General features: G+C 47.1%; 1 protein-coding gene across 2 annotated transcripts in view; it reads left to right on the top strand.

Moving 5' to 3' along the window:
- LOC119402428 (methylthioribose-1-phosphate isomerase) overlaps positions 1–25,881 on the top strand; it is a 203,216-nt gene that overhangs the window by 20,468 nt on the left and 156,867 nt on the right. For both annotated transcript variants that reach the window (XM_037669573.2, XM_037669576.2), the window contains exon 3: positions 22,789–23,027. In XM_037669573.2, coding sequence (XP_037525501.1) covers positions 22,789–23,027 — 239 coding nt within the window. The remainder of the gene's footprint in view (positions 1–22,788; positions 23,028–25,881) is intronic.

Here is a 25,881-nt window from a genome sequence, read left to right on the forward strand (position 1 = left end):
CTAAAAGAGTTATTGGAAGTCATTCTAAAATAAAATTATCATTCACTTTACATTAGAATTTTTTTTTCTTGTATTTCATTTTTTTTTTTGTAATAAACATGGTGTCCTCGACATTTTGTGGTCGTGTGCGGATGCAAACTCGCCGTTTAGTCCTCCAAGAAAAATATTCTGGAAATTGGACACTAAAATGTGCACTGGCAAAATGGAATGCCTCTCTTCGATAGTTTGAATGTATATGCTTTCCTGACGTGCTAGCACTGGTAGCAAGCTAAGCCGAAACTGGAACTGACATCAGCTGGAAGCTGCCGTAATAGCAGCGGAGTAACACGAATGTGTAACACGAATGTGCGGAAGCCCTGCCTCCATAGCGATCACTCCACTGCTGAGATGAGCTCTCTCTGAGCATAGTGGTGGATCTATAGGTCTGCCAGTGGTAGGGCTGGGCAGTATCAAATATCTTCAATACAGAGAAACTAAGATAGTACCTTCAATACTGTTTTAGATACTCCGGGTATCTTGTATTTGTATTTTCGATACATGATACGAAGCATAGGTCGGCAAACTCACTGATGAGTCGATTCACTCAGACTCGGATTATGCCGTGATTATGAATCTGAGCGAGTTCGAGTGAGTAATATTTTGGTGAGTTTGAGTCTGTGTCAGTGAGATTGAGAAGCATTTTAATGAGTCTGACTACCAGTGAGCCCGGTTGAGGAAAATTTTGGTGAGTCTGAGTCCGAGTGAGCCCTAAAAATAAAATATATTTCATGAGTGAGCTCCATATTTTTGCCAACTTATGGTACGAAGTACATAACGGCGGACAAGGACGAATTTTTTGGCGACTTTGAGGCTTTCTTTCTGAGAAATCCGTATGGATTTCCTTGTGGCTTCATGCTACAAACGTGTAGTTGTCTATTTTACCTTTCTTAACCCTTCCGCCACCTTGCGAAATCCCGCAGAACTGATTTGCGGTACGAAGTATCGTGTATTTAAGATTCAGGATAAATCTTCGGCTGATTGGTTGGTTTATGAACTGATTGGTTGGTTTATTGCGAGTCATTCAGTTGCATATGCGGGTGAGGCTATATAGCAGGGGTCTCAAACTCTTCGAGCTAGCGGGCCGCAGTCACAAAATTTAGTACCTCAAGGGCCGTAACAGCAGTGATATAGATAGGAGGGGGGTGGAAACTTTGTACCAAATGTCGGCTAACGTTGTCACTTGAAAGACGGCCTTTACCATATCTCTATATGGGTAATTTCTTAAAGGGACATTGAAGCACTTTTAGAAAAAAATGAGGTTTTAGAGTCATGTAATGGAATGTCTTGCGGCGAGCTTGAAAATCACGGCGAAAATTTTGTTAAAGATGTTTATGTGACGGCACTCAGCGACAATACGCAATGATGGCAGTCAAAGCAAAGCACGGGCTCGGCAAAGCACAGGCGGGAGCCGTAGAGAATGACCCACTAGAAGGCGCTGGAGAGGACGACCCATTACACAGTTATTAACAGTAGAAAACAGCGCTAAAAGACGGGATGTAAAAAAGGACACAAACCACGGTGCTGTGGTTTGTGTTATTTCTTCGTCCCGACTATTAGCGCTATTTTCTACTGTTAATCATGAACCAACCAGCTCAGACGCTTACCCTACTACAGTTATTAAGCTTCGCTACAATTATTCCGGGTACGAAAAGGGAGCCACCTGGCGATCTAACAGCTTGTCACTATCAGCGGGTCATGGTAGGTTATGAGGCGCTGCACGTTGACAATGTCGCACCCTCGACGGTGCATGTCCGAAGATGGTTCAATGGGTTCGATCCGCTAGTTGACTGGGGGTATGCGTTTGACGACACGGTAGGGGCCTTCGTATTTCGGCTGTATTTTTGAAGAGAGGCCAGTTGCAGACGTAGGAACCGAGAGCCATACGAGTGTTCCAGGGAGGTGCAGAAGTGGCTGTGTCATTGCAAATGCTCTTCCGGCGCTCTTGTTCATGCGTAGGGGCCTTCATATTTCGGCAGTAGTATTGAAGAGAGGCCACTTGCAGTCGTAGGAACCGAGAGCCATACGAGTGTTCCAGGAAGGAACGTGGGCGCAGAAGTGGTTGTGTCATTGCAAATGCTCTTCTGGCACTCTTGTTCATACGTAGGGGCCTTCATATTTCGGCAGCAGTATTGAAGAGAGGCCACTTGCAGACGTAGGAACCGAGAGCCATACGAGTGTTCCAGTGAAGAACGGGGGAGCGGAAGTGGTTGTGTCATTGCAAATGGTCTTCCGGCGCTCTTGTTCATGCGTAGGGGCCTTCATATTTCGGCAGTAGTTTTGAAGAGAGGCCAGTTCCAGACGTAGGAACCGAGAGCGATACGAGTGTTCCATGAAGGAACGGGGGCGCAGAAGTGGTTGTGTCATTGCAAATGCTCTTCTGGCGCTCTTGTTCATACGTAGGGGCCTTCATATTTCGGCAGTAGCTTTGGAGAGAGGCCAGTTGCAGACGTAGGAACCGAGAGCCATACGAGTGTTCCAGGGAGGAACGTGGGTGCAGAAGTGGCCGTGTCATTGCAAATGCTCTTCCGGCGCTCTTGTTCATGCGTAGGGGCCTTCATATTTCGGCAGTAGTTTTGAAGACAGGCCACTTGCAGACGTAGGAACCGAGAGCCATACGAGTGTTCCAGGGAGGAACGGGGGCGCGGAAGTGGTTGTGTCATTGCAAATGCTCTTCTGGCGCTCTTGTTCATACGTAGGGGCCTTCATATTTCGGCAGTAGTTTTGAAGACAGGCCACTTGCAGACGTAGGAACCGAGAGCCATACGAGTGTTCCAGGGAGGAACGGGGGCGCGGAAGTGGTTGTGTCACTGCACATGCTCTTCTGGCACTCTTGTTCATACGTAGGGGCCTTCATATTTCGGCAGCAGTATTGAAGAGAGGCCACTTGCAGACGTAGGAACCGAGAGCCATACGAGTGTTCCAGGAAGGAACGTGGGCGCAGAAGTGGTTGTGTCATTGCAAATGCTCTTCTGGTGCTCTTCTTCATGCGTAGGGGCCTTCATATTTCAGCAGTAGCCTTGGAGAGAGGCCAGTTGCAGACGTAGGAACCGAGAGCCATACGAGTGTTCCAGAGAGGAACGTGGGTGCAGAAGTGGCCGTGTCATTGCAAATGCTCTTCCGGCGCTCTTGTTCATGTGTAGGGTCCTTCATATTTCGGCAGTAGTTTTGAAGACAGGCGACTTGCAGACGTAGGAACCGAGAGCCATACGAGTGTTCCAGGGAGGAACGGGGGCGCGGAAGTGCCTGTGTCATTGCAAATGCTCTTCTGGCACTCTTGTTCATACGTAGGGGCCTTCATATTTCGGCAGCAGTATTGAAGAGAGGCCACTTGCAGACGTAGGAACCGAGAGCCATAGGAGTGTTCCAGGAAGGAACGTGGGCGCCGAAGTGTTTGTGTCATTGCAAATGCTCTTCTGGCGCTCTTGTTCATACGTAGGGGCCTTCATATTTCGGCAGTAGCTTTGGAGAGGCCAGTTGCAAACGTAGCAACCGAGAACCATGCGAGTGTTCCAGGGAGGAACATGGGTGCAGAAGTGGCCGTGTCATTGCAAATGCTCTTCCGGCGCTCTTGTTCTAGCGTAGGGGCCTTCATATTTCGGCAGAAGTTTTGAAGAGAGGCCACTTGCAGACGTAAGAACCGAGGGCGATATGAGTGTTCCAGTGAAGAACGGGGGTGCAGAAGTGGCCATGTCATTGCAAATGCTCTTCCGGCGCTCTTGTTCATGTGTAGGGGCCTTCATATTTCGGCAGTAGTTTTGAAGACAGGCCACTTGCAGACGTAGGAACCGAGAGCCATACGAGTGTTCCAGGAGGAACGGGGGCGCGGAAGTGGTTGTGTCATTGCAAATGCTCTCTTGGCGCTCCTGTTTATGCGTAGGGTCCTTCATATTTCGGCAGTAGCTTTGAAGAGAGGCCAGTTGCAGACGTAGGAACCGAGAGCCACACGAGTGTTCCAGGAAGGAACGTAGGTGCGGAAGTGGCCGTGTCATTGCAAATGCTCTTCTGGCACTCTTGTTCCTGCATAGGGGCCTTCATATTTCGGCAGTAGTATTGATGAGAGGCCACTTTTAGACGTAGGAACCGAGAGCCATACGAGTGTTCCAGGCAGGAACGGGGGTGCGGAAGTGGTTGTGTCATTGCAAATGCTCTTCTGGCGCTCTTGTTCATGTGTAGGGGCCTTCATATTTCGGCAGTAGTTTTCTTGAAGAGAGGCCAGTTGCAGACGTAGGAACCGAGAGCCATACGAGTGTTCCAGGGAGGAACGTGGGTGCAGAAGTGGTTGTGTCATTGCAAGTGTGCTTCTGGCGCTCTTGTTCATGCGTAGTGCGATGAAGAGCGCCGTAAGCTTGCAGCGCTCTTCAGCAAGTCTGGTTGTGGCAGAAATAGGCCCGTGCTCAGACGGATCTAGCTTGTATGGAAGGATCGTGTCGATTGTGTGTGGCGGGTGCCTTCCGTATATTAAGAAGGGTGAAAAACCAGTAGTTTTCTGAGGGGCGGTATTGTAGGCGTAGGTGACGAAGGGCAGGATGGCATCCTGATTTGTGTGATCGGCGGCAACGTACATTGAGAGCTCACCGAGCATATGGCTAGAGCGTGCGATGAGGCTATTCGTCTGCGGGTGGTAAGCAGTAGTTTTGCGGTGAACAGCATGGCAGTCTTTGAGAATGGCTTCAACGACTTTCGACAAGAAGACACGGCCTCGATCGTTGACCAGCTCCTGGGGTGAACCGTGACGCAGCTTGAATCGGTGGAGCAAAAAGGAGGCAACATCGCGCGCTGTTGCCGCTAGAAGGGCGGCGGTTTCGGCGTATTGCGTGAGATGGTCAAGAGCAACGATGGCCCAGCGGTTATCAGCCGACGTCAGAGGAAGTGGTCCACACAAATCGATGCCCACGCGCCCAAACTGTTGGTTAGGGCAAGGTAAAGGTTGTAGACCTGCTGGCGGTGAGCGCGTTGAAGGTTTTCGCCGTTGACAATCGATGCAGGAGCGAACGAAATTCCGCACGATGCAGTACATCTCTCGCCAGAATTACCGTTGTCGAATGCGGTGGTAAGTTTTTGATACCCCAGAGTGCACACACGAATTGAATATTTCACATAGCAGACTGCGGGGTATCCTAGTAGCCACTGGCGGCAGTCGGCGTTGTAATTGCGTCGGAGGTCGTTGTGAATGGTGAAGCGGTGGGCTTGACGACACAACGGGCGAGAGGGTGATGTTGCTGACAAATCAGTGAGCAAGTCTATCAGTGAGGCGCTCCACTTATCCTTGCGCTGTTCGGCAGTGATGTTGTCAACGTCGAGGAACAAACAGCAATGCAGTATAGTGGGCAGTGGGCATTTTCGTCAGGCAAGGGGAAGCGCGAGAGGGTGTCGGTGTCAGCATCTGGCGTTCGTTGCACACGGATATCGCATCCACACGAATATCATATCCACACGGATATCGTATCCAGCACACGGATATCGTATCCTTGCAGGCGGAGTGCCCAGCGGGCGAGACGGCCGGAGGGGTCCTTCAGTGACGACAACTAGCATGGGGCATGATGGTTAACCAAGGTTGCTATTTGGGCCTGTTGGTTTGCCATTAGTGGGAATAATGTTGCGCAAAAAATGACACGGACACAAGAAGAGACGTTGTAACACACAGGGCGCAAACTTTCAACAATTTATTTCAGAGCAGTGTTCCCTTTTTATACTTGACGAACATAACTGCTCATGTCCCAAGGAACAACATCAAACACGTGCGCACACACACAAAAAAGCAATTCCTTTTGCTGACAGTGCTATAGAAGCCTCACTGACGCAACTATCTTTCAATTGTGAGATATTATGGGCTTTTATAATCAATCGCGTCGGGACCCGCCACGGTGGTCTAGTGGTTATGTTGCTCGACTGCTGACCCGAAGGTCGCGGGATCGAATTCCGGCTGCGGCGGCTGCATTTTCGATGGAGGCGAAAATGTTTGGGGCCCGTGTACTTAGATTTAGGTGCACGTTAAAGAACCCCAGGTGGTCGAATCTTCCGGAGCCTTCCACTACGGTGTCTCTCATAATCATATCGTGGTTTTGGGACGTTAAATGCTAGATATTATTATTAATATAGGTGTACATCCACAATCTCTGCAATGGATAGCTAACGAACCACCTGACTGATTTTTAACATTATTCGCGTGTCCGCGCAGCCTGTCGTTAATGCAACGACCTTATTGCCAAGACGGTATTTCCTTGACTAAGTGGAAAAGCGAAGCAAAAAAGATGCGCACGAGGCTGAACCTTTTAAAACTCAGGAAATCCGTTGAAAAGAGTACCAATGACTACCTAGATGTGCTTTTTTAATGTCAAAACGCAGAAGATTGACCGCTAAGGGTTATTGTTTCTGCACATGACTCATGGCAGAAGCCAATAGCCTTGTTTTTGCAGGAGAAACTAAAAATCCTGCCAGTTAATGGCCCGTTTCTTGTGAAGAATTCAAATGATGCATTGCGCTTTGTAAGTGCGCACCCAGATAAGAATTTTAGAGCGTTTTCCATTGACATTACAGACCTGTGCTACTCACTACCTTATGATGACATTCCTATCTGCGTAGAAAGAGCCATTGACGAATACCGAGCCTTATCCTTCCAAAACGAGACCGGACTTGCGAGTGTACTTTTTAGGGCTTCTTTATCTCAAATCTGCACATATTAAGTGAGAGGACGGCTGCTTTCTTCAGAAGAAGGGTATATGTATTGGATCCTGCACAGCCCCAATTCTTAGCGATCTATTTTTATCCCATCTGGAAAAAACACTGGCTGACGAATTGTTATCTACAATGGTGTGCAAGGTAGTGATGCAGAACTATCGATTGCACTATCGATACTATCGATAGTTGAGTCACTATCGAACTATCGATAGTAAAGAATACTATCGATAGCGCTATCGATAGTAAAAAATTCGATGGCACTATCGATAGTATAAAACCAACAGCACGAACTCATTGCAGAATAAACTTGGTTCCCCGCGCGCGCGGTACATAGGAGAGCCGGAGAAGCAGGCTGAAGGGCAAGAAAGTTGACATGCTTGTGTTCTTCACCAGAGTGCTTTCCTGACACATGGTCATAAAGTAAAACTCTTCAGCTCTAGCGGAAAGGAAGCCGTTACATGTGGTGGAACTGCGCGGCTTCAAATTTGTGTTGCATTTTATGATTTCAAAATAAAAAATTATGAAGAACTAACTTTGTTAATTGTAAGGCGCAACTGGTAGCTTTTGGATATGTCTTCCTTAATGGACATATTCTGCCCTTTTCACTACGGAAATAACTTATTTCTCTCGCCAAAAAATTGTTCATAAATTAAGCGAAGCTGATAGTAGGCTATCGAAAATATTTTGACAATATGGCTGGCCAGCAACAGCATAATTATTCACACCACTATCGATAATATTGTCGTGTTGTGGCGGTAAAGAATGCTGCAACAACACTGGGAAATATGGAGCTCTTTATTTGGGTGATCTTGTGACCAGAAAATCAAAACTCAAAATACAAGCGATACAGGCTGTGTACTGAGAGCGGCGAGAACAGTCGTCGGCCGTCGAGTAATCTGATCACCGGTGGAAAGCGTCGTCTTTTATACATCATTCATCGAACCTTACAGCGTTATCACTGGTGCGCGCGTAAGCTCTCGAATAAACTTGACTATTCGCGTCCGGCGCGTAACATTAACAGAATGATCTCAAACAATCGTGAAGCTTCTCAAACATTACGGCGCGGCCTGCGTCAAACGTTGCTAACAGTTTTTCTGGGTGAAACCCGAATACACCAAAAAATGCAATAAACAGGCGTGGCAGTAATATCGCTAGTAATATTTACCATGGTACTACCGAGTGCACTATCGATAGTTTGTCGATAGTAGTACTATCGATAGTTTGTCTGCACTATCGATAGTTTCAAAAATACTATCGATACTATCGATAGTCAATTTACCGATAGTTCTGCATCACTAGTGCAAGGGCTTCAGATACGTTGATGATTATATGTTTCTTTTAGAATGCAGTTCAACCAATTTTAACCAAGAGGCATCAAAGGTTTTGTCAATCGCGGAAAAATGTCTGAAACCGTTACAGATCACCCACGAGATAGATGCCCACAGACTCAAGCCTCTGGTTTTTGGACATTAGATTCTTTTTTAATGACAATCATTTGTGTTGGAGGTATGACCCCGAGCTAACAAACTGATTCTTCTTTATAACTTTGCACATTCCAAATTAGTCAAGCGGGCAATTTTAAATCTCTGCTTCAAGAACGCCTTAGACAAATCATGCTCCCACCAAATTGATGATAGCTTCAGCCAACAGTGCACTCGCCTAAATGAGCTAGGTTGGTTACCTGAGACAGCTGTTGTTTCTGTTGCCGAAAAGCTGCTTAGGAATATAAAGGTTACTGGTAGTGCGACACAACAAGCCCAGAAAGAAAAAAAAAAAAGGTAAGGCCATGGTATTGCCTTACATGCACAAAATATCGCACAACTTAAACAAGGTAGCCGAGCGGGTCGATGTTAAAGTGTTATTTTCCGCCCCCGATAAATTCGCTAAGCTATGCCAATTAACTAATAAGAAAGGCAGAGAAAACGAGTGTCGTGGTAAGCAGCATCGCACCATGTTGCGTGCAATGAAGCTACTGTGTACCGCATTCCTTTAACTTGCAAGCGCTATTATGTATGGCAATCGGGTCGTTGCATTAACGACAGGCTGCGCGAACACGCGAATAATGTTAAAAATTAGTCAGGTGGTTGGTTAGCTATCAATTGCAGCGATCCATTGCAGGCGCACGTGTTTGATGTTGTTCCTTGGGACATGCGCATTTATGTTCGTCAAGTATAAAAAGGGGAACACTGCTCCGAAATAAATTGTTGAAAGTTTGCGCCTTGTGTGTTACAACGTCTCTTCTCGTGTTTGTGTCATTTTTTGCGCAACGTTATTCCCACGCGTGATGGTTGGTAACGACATCAAATGGGCGACCATACAAATAATTTGTTCAGATGTTTATGTGACGGCACTTAGCAACAATACGCAATGGCGGTAGTCAAGGCAAAGCACAGACGGTAGCCGTAGAGAACGACCTACTAGAAGGCGCTGGAGAAAACGACCCATTATACAGTTATTAAGTTTCGCTACAATTTGCATCATCTAGCGCGAACAACTTTATTTTGGCAAAAATGCACAGCACATGCCTCGAGCAGCGCCGCCTACGACTGGTCGAAGCTTCGTGATGTCATCGGGGGTGTCGCCAAGGCTGCCGACGGTGCATAGCAGCATGTGATAGCGTGTAGTCAGTGTTTTTTCATTTCAAATAAGCGCGTAGTTGGTATACGACGACCTGTGGCTGTCGCAGTGAGCTCGATGTAGTACAGCAATACTTGTTCGAGCTAGCTGTGCGTGTATATAAGCGATGACCGAATGTGCTGCCATTGCCGATGACATAGCACTGGAAAGCACGCTCCAACCCACAACTCTCACCTGTGATAAGTACAGGTTGAAAATATTTGAATTCTTGGCTCATCACCAATTTAGCTGTTATTAAACCTGTCACTAGGCAGCGATCACTGTCAAGTCCGATCGAGATGATGGTATATGAACACCTTGGATAGCCATTTTGTTTGATCCAATGACATTTGATCGTGACCGAACATCGCGGTAGTGATTATAGGCTGCATATCATATATGAAACACTGTTATACTAAATAGCAGTGCTAACTCTCGATCTCGATGAAAAATACGATACGAGTTGTGCTCGACTGAAATTGCCCGCGTGATATTCGTGTGGCATAGCCACTTTCTCTGCCGATCAAGCCTAGCTCTGATAGATATTTGCGATTATAGTCGAGAAATGTCGCTCCTACACGGGTACAGCCACTGAGGTGCGTGAAGGTTGATTTTATTCTGCATGATGGTGCAAGCGACAGCCTGATATCGTGGCCGACTGGATTGTAGATCGAGCAAAAGCGCGATAGACAGTGCCCATGTCGCTGCACACAATCCATAACACATTCGTTAGCAATTAAAAATGAGCATTTTGCAAAAGAAAATGTCTAGCATTGCACTCGGACAGCGATAACCAGCGTGGTAATAAATGTAACCTATTAATCAGTTCCAGTGTTCAAATTTGGTGGTGCAGTGGGCTACCACACCGTCGACCGCTCGGGGCTGTGATGACATTAGTTTGCATCGCCCGTTCCTTGCGAATTTCGTGAGGTTTTCTTTTTTTGAAGTTTTATTTCAACATTAACAGTGCTGCTCTGAAGGAGCACTAATTTTCCGTAGTGCCTGCCTGACTGCTGAGATTTCTACCAAATCAAATGCTTTCTCGTAATTTGTGAAAGCTATATGTAGGGGTTGGTTATATTCCGCACATTTCTGTATCACCTGATTGATAGTTTTAAGGAACAAGGGGAGGCACATTTCAGTTTCCGCCCAATAGTTGGGTGGCGCCCCGGTTTCTCTGGCAAGTCACGTGGGATTCTTTCCGAAGGTTGATGCTACTGCCAGTAGACAAGGACATGTGTGCTGGGAGATGTTAAAACATTGTTGAAACTGTGCTAATACGGTCAAACCTCGTTGTAACCAAAATTCTTCAGTCATAACAGTTGTGAAACTCCATTCCGAAAGCCGGACTTGCCCATGGTCGAATTTACGGACAGCAGGCCACCACCAGCGATGAAAGAAAACACAGTGTATTTGCCACGATGTCACGTATCTCGGGAGCGCTTGCAATGTCGGAATGGAGTTGGGAGAGAGAGAGAAGAGAGACTCGGGAGAGACCGTGGTGGCACTGCAAACAAAACTTTATCGCACACACCACGGCAAACCAAAACAAACGCGCACTCAAAATTTACAATAAAAATCAACAAGTGCAAACATGCTGAGTTAGTGCGAACTCACTAGCTAACCAACAAGGCATACGAGCTATATCTAGCTCCTCTCTACTCGAGCGCCTGGCCACTATGGCATCTCAGTCACTCGCGATACTAATGGAGCGTTCTTACAGTTCGCGGTGTCCGCTGACTCGGTTGATGGTCCAAAGTCGACGTTCGGCCCCGCCGTCGCAGCTCCTCTCGACGTCCCCGGGCCGTCGCCGTCGATCAGACGCCTCGCTGATCGTCCTCCTCGCCGATGCTTCCTTCCTTTCGGAGAACACCGGTCTCTCCCAGTTAGGCCTAACTGCCGGCCTCTCTTCAGTGCCACTGGCTCGAACTGTCGACGTGGCTCCGGGATTGTCGGTGGGTCGCCGTCGTCTTGCCGAGCTGTGGTAGTGCCGCAGGTGCCATGAGAACTGCGTGATGAGGCTGCCGCAATCCCGGGACGCCTCGCTCGGTAGACCCCAAGGTCGACGGCCACCCTCCCGGGGCATGCACAACGCTGCCTCCAGAACTCAGCCCTGCTGTTCCCGTCGCGGACGCGACGCTGGCCTGCACCACCTTGCTCCTCGACGACTCCACCGAACAATGACCAACTCTTCTTCCGTGGTCTTTCTCAACGGCTCGGGTCGCGTGGCACGCGCCTTTCTCCGGCCAATGGCTTGCGTCGACGTGGCGGGGGTGCACACCATCGGGTACTTTTCCAATCCCCGCACACCATCGACGCCTTGCGCTGTCCGGCGCGCGCCCCGTGCCCCTTTACTCATGACATTGGGCCCCCTTTTAAGAGTTTTTTCGTAAAAAACTGCTGTTGTCGTCCTCTTTAGGGTTCCGGCCCTCTGCTCTTCCGTTGGTCTTGTAACATATCACTTGTTTCCTCTTGTCTTGGGTTCACATTTACTTTCACTGACACTGCACAAGCACTGCACTCAACCGTTCACACTATCCACAAGTTCATCTTCGTAACACTCTAGACTACAGTCTCTACACCTGCCGAAATAACTACTCACAATACGCGACAATCACCCTTCTAAAATATACACAAATTCACTGTCTATCCAGGTCTACTCAAAGACATCCATTAATAAACTCAAACCCTATTTCAGTTCACAGAATCCTTTTACCACGCTAGCAACCACCAGTTTCCTTCCCCACACTTAAACCTATGCTTTTTCACATTTCGTGTCTTCTTCAATTTTTTCCGGCGTCTATTCGCTGCCCATCTTCTCGCACGCTCACTACAGCGGACGCCTCTGTTTCCGCTCACCAGATGCCTCTTCCGAACAACTTTTCTATGCAGCGTCCTACATTTATGCCCGACACTGGTTTCTTGCACGACCCTCTCTGCATCCAAATAATTACAACCTACTTGACGGGTTTTCGCAGCGTTCTTTCTCCTTGGTCTTACGCGCCTATGGTTCACAGCTCGAGCGACTTTCCTTGCGTCCTGATACTTTAAACCGCTTTTCGCTACCCTTGGAGCTGTATGCGTCCCGTTCACTTTTACGCGCTTACCACCCTGCGCATGAGACGCTTTATTCCTCCCACTCCTCTCTGCTGTTTTCTCTCGTGCTTGCGACACTCTTTTACATTGAGTGTGCACGCTCATCAACGAAGAGCTATACTCTGCTTCCCTGCTGTCTGGAGGCGTCACGTTCTCTACCTCCGTGCCCTCTTCAACAACACTGGCATGCAGCTCACTACTCGTTGCTCCATCATCACTATATGCAACACCTGGGCCCTTTGTCTTCTGCTCATTCCTAACCCGACTATTCTCCTTTGCACAACTAGTGTGCTCACTGCCCCTTTGCTCAGCGGAGAGCGAGCTCTGAAAATCGGGCACACTGACTTCTCGCAATGAAATATCTATGGGCCTTCTCTCATTCTGTCCAATGTATCCTGTGGCTTGTGCCAGTCGTAGTTTGCGCTCTAGTTCCTCCTTTTCCCGCTCATACGCTTCTAGCGCTATGGCGCGTTTTGCCTCGCGTTCGACGCGACTTGCCTCGAGACCGGCGCGTCTCGCCTCGCGTTCGGCGCGTCTCGCCTCGAGATCGGCGCGTCTTGCCTCAAGTTCGGCTTTGCCCTCCTCTATCTTACTCTCCCACTCTTCTTCAATGAATCTGAGACCCTGCTCTCCATTGAGCTTTCTCTCCCGAATGACTCTCACAATCTTCTCCCAATCCATATCCATCCTTGCAACCCCCGACGCTACGTGACTGGGCCCAACGCTGGAAAAATCCTGGCACAGGCTCGCCACTTATTGTGTCACGTATCTCGGGAGCGCTTGCAATGTCGGAATGGAGTTGGGAGAGAGAGAGAAGAGAGACTCGGGAGAGACCGTGGTGGCACTGCAAACAAAACTTTATCGCACACACCACGGCAAACCAAAACAAACGCGCACTCAAAATTTACAATAAAAATCAACAAGTGCAAACATGCTGAGTTAGTGCGCACTCACTAGCTAACCAACAAGGCATACGAGCTATATCTAGCTCCTCTCTACTCGAGCGCCTGGCCACTATGGCATCTCAGTCACTCGCGATACTAATGGAGCGTTCTTACAGTTCGCGGTGTCCGCTGACACGAGCGTTTCTTTTCTCACAGACTCCATCCGGGTAACTTGGATCTGGGGATATTTTCCCCGTTTGCTTCTTGAAGATCTCTCTATGTCTGGGTACTACCTAGGAACACGTGCAATGCTCTTTTTATCCCTAGGAGAGCTTTGCTCAGCTGCTCGTTGTTTGCTGTGGCGCGCGAGGTTTGTGTTGTTTAGAGTTACTGTATATGCTACCTTTACAGTAACTCTAGTGTTGTTGACGTTGCTGGCGGACGGCGCGTCGGTGCTCGCCGGGTGTGTATGATCCCATGTAGCCCTGTCGCGCTATGGTAGCCACCATAGTCGCGCTGTTGGCGCTGTCACTTACCGTCCGTCCTTGTCTTTAATCCCGTCGAACGCCTCGAGATGAGTTTTCTTTGCCATTATCAGTGTAGCTGAGAATATTGTGCGTTTTTGGAAATTGGCATGAACGAAAGCACTTCGCTGATCGTTATACCGGTGTCACGCGGGCAATTGATCGCGATCACGACCGATCGGGATTGGGCTCGATCCTGATCAGGTGTACCTACACGGTCACTTTTAATTGCGATCTGCGCATCGATATCTGGCTCCCAGATCGCGATTTGACTGATGTCTGCGTCAAACTCGATCCGGATTAGTCTGGACCGAGCAGCAGCAATGATTGATGATCGTGATCAAGAAATCCGGTCCGGGTCAACCTTGACTGCAATCAAAACTGCCTGCGTGTCACCGGTAGTACTTGCAATAGCTATTCTGCCCGCGCATGTGATTGAATTTTAATATAGTTGATGCTAAAAATCTAGGGCACGTGCACTCAAAGTAATGAAAGTGTCCATGCTTCTATAAAAAAAGAGCCGAGCAGGATCCTTAGACGCCAGGTGGTAATAAGAAATATTTGCAACTGCTGGTTACATCAGATTGCCAGTGTTCAATATTTGCACATACAATGACAAGGATACGTCTACTCTACATGGTGAGTAGATAAAGAGAAGCGAAATGTTTTGAGAAGCAGCATGACTGCTTTCATTCATGTCGCATGGGTGTATCAGTGGTGTGAATGCACCTGCAACTTTGTTTCTACAGTTGGTGGTTGGTAAAGGTGCACCTTTTTAGGACAAGTTTTCCTTTGGTCATGAGACTTTATAACTGGCTTAATGCAAAATGTGAAGTTGAATGCACCATCATTAGATTAGATGGTACATTTAACTTCTAGATGGGTGACACACTTCTATAGGCATGGGATACTTCATTTGGTTCAGTTCAGCCCAGCACTCTAACTTTCACCATTCCGCGAATGCACCCCTTCAATTGCTACTGCACTTTCTTTTACCTACAACTGCCATTTGCAGACTAGAGCAGATGCACACAACCAACATTTGTAGCTGCAAATGCTTGCTCCTTTGTTATACTGAAATTAGTTTTTTTTTCATGTGTTGCTCTTGTACTTGACATCAAAAGAACAGAAATGGGAATGTCACTTATGTTGTTTGGTTTGTTTCCTGACTGAGAACCTGTGACCTTTGACTGTTGTGTTGCTTCATCCCTTACCTTTGCTTTTGCGATGCTCTGTCGCAAGAGTGTACCTGCCTGTCTGTTGCCGATTCCGCATATGCTGCTTTAATGGTTCACAAAGTGACACACATGAATGGTTTACCGTGTACTTTCAGCATTTTTTTTACATTCACACAAATGGAAAAATGTAGTTGTTTTAAAATTGCAGCTGCCCACCTACCAACAAAGCCACATATACCTGTACCCTCTAAACAAGGAAGCATGACGTTTCAGTTAATAAGGCAAGGACCAATGTTAATGGAGTGTGGAAATTTTTTTTCTCACCATGTCTCCTTTCTTGTTGATTTCTCTTGTCATAAATGCTTGCATTTTAGCTGTTCTCACTTTATGTGTGCTTACTGGTATGAAGTTTATTTTGTGCCACTGAGAGCTGTTTTCACTGAATTTCGCCCGTTTCAGTTGCTAATATTTTCCTGTGATAGCCAGCCCGAATGACAAGTAGGAAACCATGCAGGACATGTGGTTCTGTTTCATTTGACACTGCAGTGAGCTTCGACAGCTTTTGGGAACCCGACAGCAGTGACTGCAATAACGATTTGTGTGCAGGAGGATCACCATTTGTTTTTGACTGCCTGCACGGGAAGGTAGGACGTAGTATATGATGTCACAAACACAGGGTGGTACGCATTCAAAGGTGTAATACGGGTCTCGCTAAAGAATGTTTAACCCTTTGAGGTGCAAAGCATGAGTTGGCAGTAAGCATTCCATCTTCGTCGTCTCTGTGTACCCTGTCCTCTTCATGCTGCACCACCTTAATGAAAAATTTTGGCCGCTGTTCAGCCGCACATTAAAAAACATGCCCGACAAGCAATTTTTGATCGGCAATGGGAAGGATATAATTACAGAGCTCGTGCAGAAGTACAAGGAATCGATCGAAAAAAAAAAAAAAGAAGATCGGACACAGTGTCACTGACAAAGTACTGCAGAGAAGCACCCTTTTAGTGCGAGGTAAGGAGGCACGAAGGTTGCCCTAGTGCTACCTTAACTCAAGAGAGCACCAAGGAAGGCCTCAGTGAGGGAACCTTGGTAAGAAGCGTTATAGAATACATGGCAAGGCGTCCTGAAGCAGTTATGGCCTCCTCGCTGAGGCAAGGAGCATTTCAGAATACGGGCCTTACTTCAACATTAAAGGCTTGCTAATCTGAAACACTGAATCAGTTTTTATTGATAAAGTAATCAAGGACTTTTATTCGCCTTGGTTTCATGGCAGTATGTTATTAAGAGGGAAAAGAATGGTACAAATTGCTTTTTTTAACTTTGCACCAAAAACAGTTCTTCAGTGTTCTCAAAACCATGTGGCCTGAATAGAAATCGCCACGAGCTCATAAATTATCTTGTTTTAGTGGTGTAACAAGCGATGCACTCATTCAGTTTACCACATCATTCAGTTTACCATTAATATTGCCATGCTTATCTTTCGCTGCATGCATTTCGGTCTTTCCTATAGAGTTGCCTGGTAGCTGTTTCGATGCCATCACCTTTTTCACTGCTCTTTGATATCATAATTCCATATGTCACTGGGCTTATACTTATTGATAGCTTTAATAGCTAAGCAAATTCTATTTATCTATGCCCACCCACTTATCTGTTGTTTTTTTATCCAGTCTTTTGTGGTTCAAGAGATGTTGCTTACTTCTTGCATTGATGCTTTACCTCCAACTTCGACTACAGATTCAGAAATCGGTCTAGTTGTGGTTTCCTCTATGTCTTTTGTTTCTTCTTGTTCTAAGGTGTCGTATTTGTTTTCTAGGGGAATTCTAAAGTATTCTGTTTTTTTCCTGGGTTGGCCTGTGCATTAGTGGTTATTTTTTTTTGTGTGTGTTCTTCAAACTGGGGGCAAGGATTGCACTCACTAGCCTATGATCGCTGCATTTTACGTATCTATACCCTGTAGCTATCAGATGAATGAGATCACTAAGACATTTAAACACTTTTTTTTTTTTCAACGATCGAGTGACTGGGACAAACTACCACCAGTCCACAAAGAGAATGAGAACTATGAATCTTGAACTGTAATACACCTGTATGGTTCCATGTCGTACATTTGTTTATGATGTTGGTGCATGTGAATGATATGTTTTTATTGATCATTGTTTATTCTTATTGTGTATTCGTTAGCCTTGTGCTTCATGTGTTTATTAAACCAACTATTTTTTTTTCTATGTTCATTACTTATTTACACACACACATGCACACACATCCACTATACCTAACAGAATGGCTGATTGGGTGAGTTGGTAATTCATGATACTTGAAATATGAGGGCGTTACTACACAGGAACTTAAGTATATAACTACATCTGTTCATTTGCCCTGCTGTTCTGGGCTCAAGGCCTGCAGTATCCTGCTAACAGATAAAACAAAACTTCTACTCAATTTTGTGATGTGTTTATATCTGCTTACCTATTGTGAAGCAAGTTTTTACGAACTCACTGGAAAGGTAAAGAGCATGCTTGATACTGGCTGTTGGGTGTGTGCCCAATTCTTGCATATTTATATGCTGCGTTCCCCAAAGCAACTCTGCCTACGCAAAGCCCCAAACCTTGCTTGTGCTTGTCTGTAATGTCGTTTGGGTTTTTCAGTACTCCCTGCAAGTCTGCATGGGCAACTTTTACGTTACACTAATATGAAAAATATAACAGTCCTAGTTAGAGCATGTGGTGACAGCATCATGGTGTCAAATAATTTGCAATACCGATGCCACTTGTCCATTAAAATTTGTGCTTGCTAATAAATGCATTAAAAAGTGTGTGATCATGCAGGGTGGTCATTTCAACACCTGCGGTAGGGCAAGTGATTTATAAGTTTTACAAACCTTTACGAGTCATGTGTGGCATGCCGCATGACATTCAGTTTTTTTTCGCACTTTTCCTTATTTCTTATTTATTCTTTCTTTTTTTTTTGCACTGTGCATAAAAAAATGGGACGAGACAGTAAATTTTCATCCTTCCTGAATCTTTGACCGTAAGCTGCATTAAAATCGAATAATTTGCAGGAAAACTACAGCCCAATGAAACAGATCAGTTCTAAAAGAATGACCATGCACATTTGAATACATGTCTAGCTGGCATGATTTCACTGCCACGACAACAGCAGCTTTGCTGGATGCATTAGGCAGCGTTTTGAGAATATGACACCGATTTCCTCACTCAGCCTTTTCAGACAAGCGGTGAAAAACGTAATACCGGTGTCACACAACCCCTTTCGATCACAATCGGGCCTGATCCACATCGAATTTCTTGATCATGATTGGGTCTTTTACTCAAGCTGAAGAAGGCGGCCATCGCTGTTCATAAATTTAATACCCATAGGGCTCAAACGCGATGTAAAGGCGGTGTCTAGCGTTACGCCCAGACGTAACGATTAACGGTTGCTAAAGTAACGTCCAGGGTGTCGCTCACGGAGCGCACTTGACTCTCACTTCGCCAGCATACGTGGATTGTCACTCGGGGAGCTGAGCCCGCAGCGCATTCACTGTGAACACGCGTCCCGGACGCAACACGTGCGCTCCGCCTCTTTCAGCTACGCTACTATAAGTACAAATGCGTACCCACATGCAAAAAGTTCGTCGTCTACAAGATCGGCATCTTCAGAAATTGCGAGGCCCTTTAACTAAAGCAAGGGGCAATCTCGAAGCGTTCGATGGGTGTAACAACTGGAACGGACGGAAAGTAAACACACCTCGGCCGCAGATCACCATCCGCGCGCGCTTAACAAGCAGCTGAGTGGCTGGGTTTCTTAGGGATAAACAGTTGCCTATCCGCTGACTCGGTTGATGGTCCAAAGTCGACGTTCGGCCCCGCCGTCGCAGCTCCTCTCGACGTCCCCGGGCCGTCGCCGTCGATCAGACGCCTCGCTGATCGTCCTCCTCGCCGATGCTTCCTTCCTTTCGGAGAACACCGGTCTCTCCCAGTTAGGCCTAACTGCCGGCCTCTCTTCAGTGCCACTGGCTCAAACTGTCGACGTGGCTCCGGGATTGTCGGTGGGTCGCCGTCGTCTTGCCGAGCTGTGGTAGTGCCGCAGGTGCCATGAGAACTGCGTGATGAGGCTGCCGCAATCCCGGGACGCCTCGCTCGGTAGACCCCGAGGTCGACGGCCACCCTCCCGGGGCATGCACAACGCTGCCTCCAGAACTCAGCCCTGCTGTTCCCGTCGCGGACGCGACGCTGGCCTGCACCACCTTGCTCCTCGACGACTCCACCGAACAATGACCAACTCTTCTTCCGTGGTCTTTCTCAACGGCTCGGGTCGCGTGGCACGCGCCTTTCTCCGGCCAATGGCTTGCGTCGACGTGGCGGGGGTGCACACCATCGGGTACTTTTCCAATCCCCGCACACCATCGACGCCTTGCGCTGTCCGGCGCGCGCCCCGTGCCCCTTTACTCATGACACACGATTGCTGCAGTCTTTGCTCTCATTGTGCATGTTGCTGCGGCAAGAATGAGGAGAAGTACTCCCAAGAAAGGTCGAAGAGCTCTTGGGCAGCAGTATTATCTGCAAAATATGTAACTTGCAAGTGTGAACACACTACTCACTTCATTTATGCAGCATCGCTTGCAGGCTTGGAACACACAAAAATGCTATTTATTAGCTTTTTTTTCTGCCTACAGATGGCACCACAATCAGCAGCCCTCCGCGATTTTAGCCAATGTCGTGTTTGGATTTTGATACATGGAGCCTATGGAGAGTTTTGCAACTCATGTGATTGAAGAACTCTGGCTGTAACAAGGTCCAGCTGACACGAAAATAGCTTTGTTATAACTGTTTGTAGAAGGCAGCGCACAGACACAAGGACGAAGAAACAAAGTAGACGCCACGGGGGCTGACTAAAAACTGGTCTTTATTGCCATCACGTGTACATATATATGTGCCAAAAATACGCAGCTGCAAAAACTAAAATCAGGTTGACAATGATGGTTTAACCGGTGAAAGGAAATGATAAAAACACTCTTTAAAAGATATCACACATGCGTGGTGGTAGATAAACAACAGACGGGAAATGATCAAGCACACAATAAAATAAAAAGCTGTTTGCAAGAACAAAGGTGACCACTACGTGTTTGATGTAAATGAATAATCTCAGCGTCAGACAAAGAAATGGAAGGCCTGCTGATGCATTTGTCACCTCCTTCATGAATGAAGAAGGCCTCAACAACCTTGTGCTCTATCTTATCTTTTCTTTTCTTCAAGAACTGCGTGCCATGAAAGTCCGCAGAGCAGCCACGACGCCTGCAATGGTCAGCCAGAAAACCACTATTCATATTACGGACATTGTAATCGTGCTCCTTAGCCCTTTCATTAAAGCATCTGCCAGTCTGGCCATATACTGGCGACCACAGCTTAAAGAAATCTTGTAGATAACATTGGAAGTGCATTCGGTAAACTTGTTCCTGTGCTTGATCGTGCATCCAGGGCTTTTGCCTTTGTTTGCATGGCACATAACTTTGAGAGTTTGCAGGGCGCAGACAATACAAATTTAACGCCATGCTTTGAGGCAATTTTCTTAATGTTGTGTGAAATCTTGTGAATGTATGGCATCACATGCACATGTTTCTTCTATTCTCTGCCAAGTTTTCTCTTTTGTTTGATCACGTTTGATGTTCTATAATAGCGTGTCACAAACTGCAGAAATTAATTCAGAAGGATAACCCGCTTGCTTCAGTCTGGTAACCTGGCCATCAAATCTATAACAGACAGCATGTGCATAGGATTTATTCAGGGTGGACTGCAGGCAGTTTACTGCAATGCTTTGCTTGACGAGCTTGGAACGAGCGCTGTCATGAGGCAAAGTGGTTTCTTGGATCAAGGATTGTACTTCCAACAGATGTGGTTGTCCGCAAAACGCAAGCGGATGTGAAGAAATTGCAGAGTTGGCTTATCAGGCCTTTCGTACGTAAATTTCGGCCCTTTCACTATGAAATACATGCAGTACATGAAGCATCCTTCAAAATTACTAAAAAAACATGGTTGATCCCTCCGTCATAGGAATCGGAATAACACGAAAGTAAGACGTGCTCTCATAGAAGTAAGTGAATGTTTGCTGTACATTGATATAAGAGTGTTTGCACAATGTCTATTGATGTCTGGCAGATACAGCACCGTTTAACGTGGATGCGCTCACTTTGATGCTTGGTGGTTTATCTCTATGCCGACGACTAACGTCCATGTTCAATGATTAACAAACTATTGTGGTAGCTGTAGTAGTTAATGGTGAAAGCGTAATCGGAGAACGAGGTGTGGTAGCCAGAAGAGCGTCGCATATTGGACGCAGAACTTGGTTGCCATCCCTTGGCATGTTAAAATGTGATTAAACACCACAGCCCGACTAGAGGGAAATGCAAAGCGCGTTGTGTCGCCCCGGTAGCCCGGCCGCGATTTTTCTCGGGGCGAGCGCGTGAGCATGGAACGCGGTGTTACAGCCAGGTGAGGCAGGCGCGCGTCGCAGAGCTATTTTTGGTTTGGATTAGCGTGATGTTATGAACGAGGTCGCGCTTTTACGACGCTTGGGCTCAGGTCGCCACCTTGCGGTGTGTTAAGGCATTAACAAAATTGAACTTCTATTGAAAACGCGCTGAATGAGACGGACGTGTAACGCGTTGCAGGTACTAATCGCGGAGGCCACAGTAATGACAAATTACTTTAATTTGGCTCTCCCAGAGGGCAACACCACACCGCCGACCGGGAGTGCGGTAGATATAAAAGGCGCGTTTGTAAAGCCTCTAGAGTCTGTGACCGTGGCGCAGTGGCTAGCACGCCCGGCATCTGTTGTTGCTGACCGAGCGGTCGTGGGTTCAACGCCCGTTGACGGAACTTTTTTTTCTTTGACGTTTGATCGTGTACATTTTTTCTACGTCATTTCCGTGACGGAAATACGTCACTGAAGTCTTGGTGGACCCCGGCATAAAACACTTTCGTGTTAAAAATCATCCACATATCTAAATATACTGATGATTTGCGGCACGTGCAGTTTTTCTTGAATATGGCAACCAACAACAGACAAGAAGAGATCGCATATCACTGGTGCAATGGACGAACCAATACATATTCCCTCTTTCTGAACGTAATGCTTATCGTTATAAAAACAACAGTGGAAGTCAGATAAAATTCCATGAGAGACAAAATCGTCAGCGGAAACTCCTGTTTCACATGAAAACTGCAATTCACCATATTCCGGAACCTTTTCTCGAAAAGCCAGAAGCATTCCTTTATGTTGCACAGAATAATAAAGTTCTTCAACATAAGCAGAGACGCCACTAAATGAACCAGAATTCAAACCTTGTAAATGCTTCAGAAAGTCCACGGACTTGCGAATGACGAAGGGGTCGTCCTTCACCAATACTTGAAGGTGCCTTTGAAGGTAGCGGCTGACGTGGCGTTGCCATGTCGCATCTTCAGAAACAATGGCACGAAACGGAGATTCCGGTTTGTGAGTTTTCACTGTAACAAAGACTTTGAGGAAGCCTTTCTCTTCTTTCTTTGCCGTTGCCTTGAGATTCTGTAGGTTTAAATCCTCTAGGAGTTGAAGTGCACGGCGCCTTAACTTCCGAGGATCAAAAGGAACTACCTTGATGTTTTTCATCATAGCTGACATGGATCTTTCCTGAGTTGTTGTAACTGTTGTTATATCAGTTGTTATAACTGTTCACTTCTTATATGGAGGCTCAACTTTATGTACAGCTTGTTTGCTGGAGTGAAATGAATGCTGGGCATGCAGGTGCGAGGTGCACCGGCCATTGCCATGGTGGCCGCACTTGGCTTGGCTTCTGAGCTGACGCTGGTCAAGCTGCCTGGGAGCCGCCCAGAATTGGCTGCCTACGTACGCAGCCGGCTGGAGTACCTCAAGACATCACGCCCCACGGCAGTAAACCTGGCAAACATGGCTGCTCATTTTGAGAAGATGGCCGATGCGCTCACCAAGCAAGAAGGACTGTCCGTGGAAGCCATGCGTGATGCGTGAGTACTGTGTCACATGGTTTCACATTAGCAGTGTAGAACTTGGCAAGATGTAGTTGGAGAGACGGAACTGTGCAAGCAGCAGCACTTTGTTTTGATCTTTTATACAGGTAGTGCCATGTTCATAATTAAAAGACCTGGGTAGTAGGCACCATAGAGTTTCCTAGTAATACACGAGAGGGAACTCTGGCACTAGTGTGTGTGGGAGCTGCAACGCATGGCGCTTCAGCCAGCATGGGAATGATGGGCAATACACAGATTTGTCTAAGCTTCGTTCTTTCGACTCCGTTTGGCTCCCTGCGGCATGCAGCTGCTCTGCCGCAAGACGGAAGTTCAGCAATCGTTCAGCAGTTCCATTTTACTACCTTGACAAAAAGCTCACCAACTGAAATCGGGTCAAAAAGTTCACAACGGTCCATTCTTTTATTCGAAACGAATGCCAAAACACAGCGATGAACAAAGCCACAAGTGGGTTCGAAGTTGTAAGCATGAAAATTAGGCAAATCCGTGTACTACCCACCATTCCTATGGTGGCTGAACGATCGCAGTGCCAGAGTTCCCTCTAGTAAATAGTGTTGTAGGAAACTTTATGGTAGGTACCAACATGCAAGGATTATGCTTTGGTAGGACTCTCCGCAGTTGTTTTCACTGAAGTTACTGAAAAGAAAAAGACATTGCAAGAAGTGTGCTGCCAAGTAGTTCTATATTTTATGGCACTGCATCCAGCTGCCATGCTTTGTTATACCGAAGACAGCTTCGACATTCGTGCTTTGTCTCATGTACTTTTTAATGCAAGATACTAGTTAGCAAGAATTAGTCTGTTGTTTGAAGGCAAAACCATTTCATGTTTATCAGCACGAATTGAAGCTCCATACTGTGGATGTCTGTAAAAGTGGAAAAGGCATTTCATTTGTGTTAGTACTGCATCTTCTGAATAATGAACAAGGGCCGGGTGTTCATTTCTGTTGCCGAAGTCGTGCATCTGGAGGTGAGACAAGCCTCCCATTGCCCATGTCGTGCCATGGACGTGGTTTGATGAGAAATCGTATGACAGGGAATGTCGCTGGGGCCAACATTCCAACAAGAGGATTCATCTTCGTCAAACAAGTGCTCTTGCGGAAACGGTGACTCCAGAAGCATTACCTGGTAAATGATTTCTCATCACTTTACGTGTCCATTTTCCCACGAACACTTGTTCGGATGTGGATGTTGTGCACCACCCTTAGGCGCTAACCCTGGCATTTTAGCCGTGATCCCCTACCGGGCCCTTGCTGCAAAGAGAGTCTGTAAGATGACGGTTGATTTCTGCACAAGTCGTCGTTGCGCTAAGTTAAACATGTTCAAGTATTCTGCACAAGTATCCTGTACAAGTATCCTGTAAGAGAATGGTCATTATCCTAGACCATTCTCTTACATTATCCTCGAGCTGTGAGTAGACAGCAGTCAGGGAGGGCAGCTTGTGCGTTTTATGAATAATCAATGATGTGACAATCCTGCCACGATGCAAGAGGCTATACCATGGTGAAGGATAGGCTGTACAGCTCAGCATACTACTTTTCATGGGAACCATCGTTAAAAGTGCAACACCACACAACACACGAGAAGACCAGACGAGCACAGGCGCAAACAATAATAATAATAATAATATCTGGGGTCTAACGTCCCAAAACCACGAGAGTACGCCCAGCAAACATGACTTTCGCTGAACGTGAATTGCAAATCTAATAACTGAAGCTTACTTTCTTCTGCACGTTAAAAAGTGAAGGTTAGCCCTTTTCCATGATTTCTAAAATCTTCTAGAACACACTTCAGTGCATGCTCATATGAGGATGAGCACTTGTTAAAAAATTACACCATCTCCCGCTAAAGGGGACCATGAGGCGATGCGAAGCCGGAGCACTTGCACGATCGCGTTTCGTTGGCGTTCGTTGGGCATGCTACCGACCTCGCGTCGTGGAACGCGAAGAGGGACGCTACGCGCGTCGTATCTTCCATCTAGCCCGGCCGTTAATTCTCACAGGGCGAGCGGGGAACGCGGTCGACAGGCGGGCGAGAGGGGGGCAGCGTAGGAGAGGAGGGAGAAGGGGAGGGGACGCGCATGCGCTCGAGCTCATCGCGGCGTTGCGCAGGAGAGAATTTCGGCATGTCTAGCCCGCGTTTCAGTGGAAGAGTGGAAAGGGGAGGGGAGGGGAGAGGGGGAGGGGGAGGGGAGAGGGAAAGTGGATAGAGGAAGGGGAGAGGGAAAGTGGAGAGGGGAGGGGGAGGGAGGGGAGAGGGAAAGTGGAGAGGGGAAGGGAGAGGGTGAGTGGAGAGGAGGTGTGTGGAGAGGGTATGCGCATGCGCAGTAAGGGTGGTCACGCCGCACACCCCACCACCACCACCACCGGATTGAGCTCCGCCTTAAGATACTTCGCATCTAAAAGAACTAAGAAGTCGTCCACATAATGAAAAACTTGAAGGACCTTGTCACTCTAAAGTGATAGTATGCGTTTAATAGCTTAGTACGGTGAGCGTCTTAGAGGCGGGACAGCGACGGGACAAGCGGTCAGTTCCCAAAACGGAGCCAACACGAGCACCAACCACAACAACCGTCTTCTTCATCGTTTCTCTACGGTAACTGTATTTATCACTACAATCACTCCCCGGCAGAAAAGGAGCCATCCTGGTGACCTATGGCACAGGTAATACTGGCGGGTCGTAGTGAGGTTTCAATCGGTCGACGTGAACAGTCTCGCGCCAGCGGCGCCGTTGATCCATAGGTGGCTGAAGAGGCTAAATAATGTAGTTGACCGGTGAAGTCTGGCGTAGGACCCGGTAAGGACCGTCATACTCAAGGAGAGCTTTGCGGAAAGGC

The sequence above is a fragment of the Rhipicephalus sanguineus genome, chromosome 8, assembly GCF_013339695.2.
Source record: "Rhipicephalus sanguineus isolate Rsan-2018 chromosome 8, BIME_Rsan_1.4, whole genome shotgun sequence".
NCBI lineage: Eukaryota > Metazoa > Arthropoda > Arachnida > Ixodida > Ixodidae > Rhipicephalus > Rhipicephalus sanguineus.